Below are 8,187 nucleotides of genomic sequence, written 5' to 3' on the forward strand. Positions count from 1 at the left end.
AACACATGCTATGTGTGCTTTTTATTCCTTAAAATTGTACTCGACGAGGTGTTTTGTGTGGCTTATTGTTCTTGAAGTAATGCAGTGCTTGTTTTAACTTTTCATACTTCCATGATTGTAAATGGCTTCCAAGAAGGATGGATAACACATCGTTGCCAAACTAGAATTAAAGAACTTTAACAGGCAAAACACCAACACCAAAAAAAACTAGAGACATTATGCTTACACACCAACAAAAACTTCTTATTACATTATTTCCATTTCATTATTTATTTACATAACAATTCAAACACCCTAAAAGCCTAAGAAATACAACTCAATCCCTTGATCAATTATAACATAAGTCATGGAACTCCACAATATAAATTAAAAAGACTCAAAAACAAAGAAAAAGATCAAACAAATCTTCAAGAACTGGGGACGAAGAAAAAAGAACCTTAAAAAAATATGTTCTCCTCTCTCTATCACAATCAATTCCACCATTGATGCACAGCTATCCCTTCATCCTTTACTTTACCATACAAGGCTAAACACTGCCAATATGCTCTCTTGCTGCAATTCTTTTCCCCATCTTGCCATTGATTTCTACACTCCAGGAACAATTCATCCACAAGACCTAATGTCCTATCTCTGAGCATGCCCTCCACCACTTGTGCCTCCGCCTTCATCACGACATAGTCCTCCCTTTTTACGTTCTTCACTAGCCAACTCGATACCCCTGTTTCTTGAGGTGTGGCTCGTTGTGAAGGTACATCATTGTTGGTCACAATCTCCATGTCATAAACTTCAAATTCTTGATCCTTCATGGGGTAGTTCTTGTAAAACCAGTCAAGTGCTGTCAAGTCATCTGAGATGAAGATGCGTCGTGGATACTCATCCAAAGAGTCCTTCAACAGATCAGGAAGGAACTTGATTTTCCTTGATGTAAAGATTGGTTTTTTCACCAGTGTTGACCGTCTCGGGGGCTCGAGATATACATCCTCCAGGTTTTTCAGTGCAGCTTTCTTTTCCTCAGGTGTTACGCTGAAAGACGACACTTGCTTTGATGGGGAATTATTCCCCTTTTTACGCATTGCCACCACTGTGTTCTCGAATCTTCGAAGATACACAATCTTGTAACTACTCAAAAGCTGCAGCTCGGTTAAGGGATCACTGTCCAATGGAGAGATCACCAGGCCACCCTCCTTTAAAACACCATCAAACAGATGGATTCTGCGAAAACTCAGCGAGAAAACAAAATCAAACACTTGGGGTTCAACCGCATTCTTCTGCTGCAGATCAGTTCCGATGAGCAAATCAACACCCGCGTCTTCCAGGAACTGGAAATCATCTTCATTATGGAAGTTACCAGCACCAAGAACGAAACCCTTTTGGCCTTTCTTGATGAGGCCTTCTTCTAACAAATCATGGAGCAGAAGGGGCAGAATCTTGTAACCACTGGCCATATCTGAATTAGCGTCGGGCTTGAATAAAGCACCATTGGAAGAGGTTCTCAGCTTAGAACCAAAAGAAGACAATGCGAGAATAATCGTCGCCAAGAACAGAATTCTCGACAAGACACGCAGAACCCATGTTGAATCGGGTATCTTTATCACCAAAAGTGTGTGAGAATCCAAACCGATTCCCATAGCATTCAGCTCATTCACATCATAATCAACGTTCTTGGCCAGATGCCCACGAGCTAATTTATCCATCTCACGATAATGATCCAGCAACAATCTTTGTAGAATTAAACAGCAAGAAACAAACAAAATCACTTTGAAGAGGCAATGCGCGCCCAGAAATTTTCGAAAAAAAGAAGAAGGAAACGGAAAAAATCAATTGTGAAAGAGAGAGAAAAACTAGCGCGACAAGGGAGGGAAATCCTAGCGAGTGCAAAATCTTGAAGCGGTATGGTTTCCACCCATCAGAGCAACACGACTGCTTCGGATTCTACACCAGAGGAGCAATAACTGCCTGATTCTTGCAACTTCCATGATATTATTTTCCTAATCCCTCAATTTGTTTTTTGCAAATCAATTCGAAGGGCACTTACATCCTGATCAAGAAACACAGAAAAAGTTAATCTGAAACTCAACCACCATCAACGAAAGCAACAAACAAAGGTGATGATGGCAGAGACAGAAGGGTGGTTGGATCCAAAATTACTTTTGGTGATGGATATTGCGGGAATTGGCGTTTAAATATTGGTTGGAACGGTGGGCTGTGGATTGAAGGAGCGTATGAGTTTTATTGCGCGTGGAGACCGTGGGGACTGGTTAGTATTTTGGGGTTATTGTTCTTGGTGTCATTGCTGAAATCAAGGAGAGAAGAGGGGGCTTCTGTTAATCTGATTCTTTCATCTTTTTGGTTGGTAAACAAACAACGATTCGTTTAGTGTATGTAATTTGGTTGGGTTAAGAGGAAACATAGGAGGGGTGCGAGGATTAAGGTTGTCCTGAAAAGATTTTCACGTGAGAAGATGAAATTTTGGGAGAGTTTTACGTGCACAGTCGTTGTCGCATAGACCATATCAATCTGGACTTGGGTTGAGTTTGCTGGGAGCTTATATAGATATATTCTTTGTGTCACATATCGTGTTTGTTAGCAATCAATTTAGAATGGTATAATCATATCTTGACCCAATTGAACTGATCGAACTGTCTTCTTTGTAATAGTAAGACGACAATGAATATTCTTGAATAAACTGAATATGAAACATTTCTCAAGCAATTCTTTCATGTGTCTCTCCGAGCGTCCCTTTGTGGCTTCGCACAAGAGCTATCTTCGATCCTTGATTTGGTAAATATAGTAACTCAAAATCCCATTTTATGTAATTAAATGGTTAAACATGTTTATTGTAAGTAAAACATTACATTTTACATTGTTCATGAATTCAAAAATATTTATTTTAACCAATAAAAAGTTAGTAATATCAGGTTTATAAAATTATTAAGTTTGTATAATTATTATTTAACATTTTGTTCTTCATATCTATCTATACAAAAATATCAAGGTCTCAAAAAATATTTTTTAATTTTATTTTTTTTAAAATTACTATCTAAAGTTTTAACTTTTTGTTTTTATCTTAGAAAATTTTATAATTTCATTCACAATTTGAACATTTTGCTTTTGGTAGAAAATTACATTTTACATTGTTCATGAATTCAAAAATATTTATTTTAACCAATAAAAAGTGAGTAATATCAGGTTTATATAATTATTAAGTTTGTATAATTATTATTTAACATTTTGTTCTTCATATCTATCTATACAAAAATATCAAGGTCTCAAAAAATATTTTTTAATTTTATTTTTTTTAAAATTACTATCGGAATTTTTAAATTTTTGTTTTATCTTAGAAAATTTTGTAATTTCATTCACAATTTGAATATTTTGCTTTTGGTAGAAAATTACATTTTACATTGCTCATGAATTCAAAAATATTTATTTTAACCAAAAAAAAAGTGAGTAATATTAGATTTATATAATTATTAAGTTTGTATAATTATTATTTAACATTTTGTCTTCATATCTATCTATACAAAAATATCAAGGTCTCAAAAAATATTTTTTAATTCTATTTTAAAAATATTACTATCGAAAGTTTTAATTTTTTGTTTTTATATTTTGAAATTATTTAAAAAAATATTTCTTTTAACTGTTTTGGTTGAAAAAATACGCGTTACATTGTTCATAGATGTGAAAAATATTTATTTTTAGCCAATTAAAAAATGAGTAATCAGACTGATATAATTATTAAGTTTGTTATTTGTATAACCTCTTAATTTCTATATAAAAATATATAAGGCTCATAAATATATATCCGTTTAAATTTTTAATTATAACATATTTTTCAAATTACTATGAGAATTTTTAATTTTTTGTTTTTCTCTTTTCAAAACTGATTTCTTTACAAAATTATTTCCTTTTATTTTATTTATTTAATTAAATAATTAAATGAAAAAAAATCCCACCCATTTTGTTTTCCTCTTTTCAAAAATGATTTCGTTACAAAAATATTTCCTTTTATTTTATTTATTTAATCAATTAATTAAATGAAAAAAATCCCACCAAAAACATGAAATTATGGAAAATTATTTTAGGCTCATCATATTGTAACATCTTTTTGATTCATTTATTCTAATCAACACACTATTACTCACTAATGAATTTATTTATTTAATGTGTAATAATTAACAAGCCATGTATTTTGTATTTATTTATATAAAATTTTATACATTTACTTTTATATCCTAGTTAATAATTGACTTTTACTTTTATATCCTTATTTGTATTCACCTTTACATAAAATTTGTATACATTTATAAATATATATCCGTTTTTTATTTTTAATTATAACATGTTTTTCAAATTACTATGAGAATTTTTAATTTTTTGTTTTTCTCTTTTCAAAACTGATTTCTTTACAAAATTATTTCATTTTATTTTAGTTATTTAATTAATTAATTAAATGAAAACAAATCCCACCCATTTTGTTTTTCTCTTTTCAAAACTGATTTCGTTACAAAAATATTTCTTTTTATTTTATTTATTTAATCAATTAATTTAATGAAAAAAATCCCACCAAAAACATGAAATTATGGAAAATTATTTTAGGCTCATTATATTGTAACATCTTTTTGATTCATTTATTCTAATCAACACACTATTACTCACTAATGAATGCATTTAGTTAATGTGTAATAATTAACAAGCCATGTCTTTTGTATTTATTTATATAAAATTTTATACATTTACTTTTATGTCCTAGTTAATAATTAGCTTTTACATTTATATCCTTATTTGTATTCACTTTTACATAAAATTGTGTAGAATAAAAGGGCAAAGTTGTAAATTCTCAATTGTAATACTTTGCCCTTTTATTCACACTTTTAGATAGGTAATAGATTAAACCAAGTATAAAATCGATTCCGAAATGTTCAGAAATGGCCTGTCGAACTAAGTGGGTTTGGGTGGTTCGGAACCACCGAACATGGACTAAGACAGATCGGAAGATCCGAATTGATCGGAGGGACCGAGTGATTTCAGAAGCAAAAGGTCGAGTTCGGAACTTCCGAAGATGGGATCAGAGCTTCCGAAGGGTTGGTCATGTGCATTTTTTAAGGTGTCAAGTGTGTGTACACACGTGGAGGTTCATGCAGATCGGAACGTCCGATCATGATCGGAGATTCCAATCAGAGGCAGTTTGAGACGTGGAAAGCATGCGAGTTCGGACCTTCCGAACTCCGTTTATAAATAGACCGCAGATTTCTCACAATTGGTGTGTGTTTGGAGGTGTTTGAGTGTGTATCAGTTTATATTCTCAGGGTTTAGTCGGCTACTCAAGGTCCGAGCGATAGCGAGGTGCTACGGGACTTGTAGAGGAACTGTGCTTGGGTCAGGGCCTTCGACATCAGTGGGCTGACGACGGATGATGTATAGTTCGAGATCCCTAGTAGTATTAGAGAATATCTATTAGCTTAGTTAAGTCTTTTATATCGGTGCAAGTGACATGATATTATCTTGATACGTAGCGTTGGACTTTAGATGCTTGTTCAGATAGGTCATTCGTTGAGGTACATATGTATTATCTGAGATATCCTGGTTGAGTATGCATGTTCTATGTGTTGCATGTTTATTTGGCATGTTTTATATGCATATATTATGTCATGATTATTATGTTTCATGCATTATCATGTTGAGCCTATACCTTATTATAGCATGCAGTGAGGTCGCTCAGCCCCTTATTCTTTAGTGGATGGTTGTACCTGCTAGGACGGGATCAGGTCACCTATATTCATAGTTTATTTTGGTATGTGTGTCATCTCCTGATGCAACGGCCCAACGTGCTGCATACTGTAATGGGCTGGGTGCGTCTCTCTGCTTCTGGCCCATCTGGCCTCTGCTCTGGGGGCCCAGGCCCATACTCATGGCCTTCTCTCCACCTGGAAAGAAGAGTTTTTGCCCTCCCCAGGATTCAAACTTGCACCACCAGGATTTAAGTGCAAACTCTTTTGAATCCTGGTAGCATTGAGCTAGAATGGTACCAGGATTCAGAAGAGTTTGCACTTAAAGCCTGGTGGTGCAAGTTCGAATCCTGGGGAGGGCAAAAACTCTCCTTTCCAGGTGGAGAGAAGGCCATGAGTATGGGCCTGGGCCCCCAGAGCAGAGGCCAGATAGGCCAGAAGCAGAGGGACGCACTCAGCCCATTACATAAAAGGGCGCCCTTTTATGTAATGGGCTGGGTGCGTCCCTATGCTTCTGGCCCATCTGGCCTCTGCTCTGGGGGCCCAGGCCCATGCTCATGGCCTTCTCTCCACCTGGAAAGGAGAGTTTTTGCTCTCCCCAGGATTCGAACTTGCACCACCAGGCTTTAAGACTTTTATATCGGTGTAATCTTAATTCACGGGAATTCTTCTAATTTGTTCATAGGACTATTTCTAGAACAATCAAACCTATTCAAATATTGATGAACTAATCTTTCGTAATTCTAATCAAATTTGAATGCATTAAATATTTGTGAAAATTCAGTTTACACCCAAACCGTACACTGAAACCGAATTCTATTTCTAGTCGATTTTACAATATGTTAATTATCAGAGTGATCAAAATCAATACCTCCTCTGTCGACTTGGAATCGATTAACATGCAAGCAAACAGTTGATCAGACTATTCACAAGATAAATATAAATCTAACAATCAATAAAATAAAATCAACTCTGAAAAACCCAAACAAACATCCAAGTTTTCTACATGAATTTGTTCGGCCCAATCACGCCGTCTTGGTTGAAAATAAACTACTCAATAATTAAAAAAAATAATTCAAAAATAAAAATAAAAAGAAGAAAAGAAAGAAGAAATCTTCTCTCCCAAGCCTTGTAGCCGCCTCCTCTGTGTTGTGCGCGTTCTGGAACTTCGAAACCCTCAAAAATATGTTATATCTTGTATATATATGGTCCGGAATGCCTACCAGTTAATTTTCTCTCAAAACAAGGATTTTTCGGAACACATATGACCCCCGAACACGCGCGCCCGTAACACATAAAAACAGAGGCCTGGACAAGAAACTCGCGCGCGCGCGAGCTTGATTCTCGCGCGCGCGCAGTACAAAAATTCTGCACCAAGCGACGATTTTCAAAAATTCATATCTCAAGATCTAGCTGTCGGATTGAGCCGAAATTTTGACAAAAGCTTTCAAACATCTTGAAATTTAATCTGAACTGTAGAGATCGGATTTGGAGTTCTCTAAAATTAAATTTTATTTTTTGAACAAAGCTAGTCCGTAATTCACTCTTCAAAAATATATTTTCCTATAAAATTAACCCAAGGAGTGAAATACACACACATGCACTAAAACACATAAAAACACATAAAAATAATATGAATTCACACAAAATAGACATAAATATATTATGAACTAATGCATACAAAATGCACTTATCATTGAGCCTAAACCTTATTATAGCATTTAGTGGGGTCGTTCAGCCCCTTATTCTTTAGTGGATGGTTGGACCTGCTAGGACGGGATCAGGTCACCTACATCCACATTTTATTTTGGTATGTGTGCCACCTCCTTATGCGATGGCCAAGCATGCTGCATTCCATGGAACCTTTCCCGACCGAGCAGTATTTGACTGTAATAGGTTTCCGATATCCTGTACATTCGTATTCACGCACTCATATTATATGTATACTCATTTTATTCGTACTGAGCACTATTATCGCTCACGTACTCGGTTGTTTTGTGGACACACCATTCGATGGGATAGTTTCAGGTTTTCCAAAAGTTTGACCTGTGCATAGTAGGTTACCAAGGCTTGGATCCAGGGGTTATCGGGAGCTTAGTTTAGGTGGGATTTTTTTGTACTGTTCCATTTGGGTTGTATAATTATTGCTTTTGGTTAAGTTGTTACCGGTTTTATTCTGTCTAGTTAGTAATTAATTAAGTTTCCGCATTTATCTCTAATTGTATTTTTGTTTATCTTTAATAGCATGCATACGTTTCTGCTTAGTAGGTAATCCGGAGATAGAAAAAGATTCTCTTTGAAAAGTAGTTTTGTACCATCTACTATAGCTTAAAGAATTCCTAAGGGCCCGGCATATTCAGGTCCAATACGTTGTTGTATTCTTGCAGCTATTTCTCTTTCTAACCAAACAATTACTAGTACATCTAGTGTAATTCCAAATACAAGAGTGAAAAAAATG

General features: G+C 34.9%; 1 protein-coding gene across 1 annotated transcript; it reads right to left on the reverse strand.

Moving 5' to 3' along the window:
• Positions 1 to 470: 470 nt before the first annotated feature.
• LOC140862474 (uncharacterized) lies at positions 471 to 1,694 on the reverse strand. The gene has a single exon (XM_073265497.1). The coding sequence runs from the start codon at positions 1,692 to 1,694 to the stop codon at positions 471 to 473; it is 1,224 nt and encodes a 407-aa protein (XP_073121598.1).
• Between the last annotated feature and the right edge of the window lie 6,493 nt (positions 1,695 to 8,187).

Source organism: Henckelia pumila, chromosome 4 (assembly GCF_033568475.1).
Source record: "Henckelia pumila isolate YLH828 chromosome 4, ASM3356847v2, whole genome shotgun sequence".
NCBI lineage: Eukaryota > Viridiplantae > Streptophyta > Magnoliopsida > Lamiales > Gesneriaceae > Henckelia > Henckelia pumila.

Coding starts and splice junctions, on each gene's coding strand:
- LOC140862474 (XM_073265497.1), bottom strand. CDS start 1,694: ATGGATAAATTAGCTCGTGGGCATCTGGCCAAGAACGTTGATTATGAT.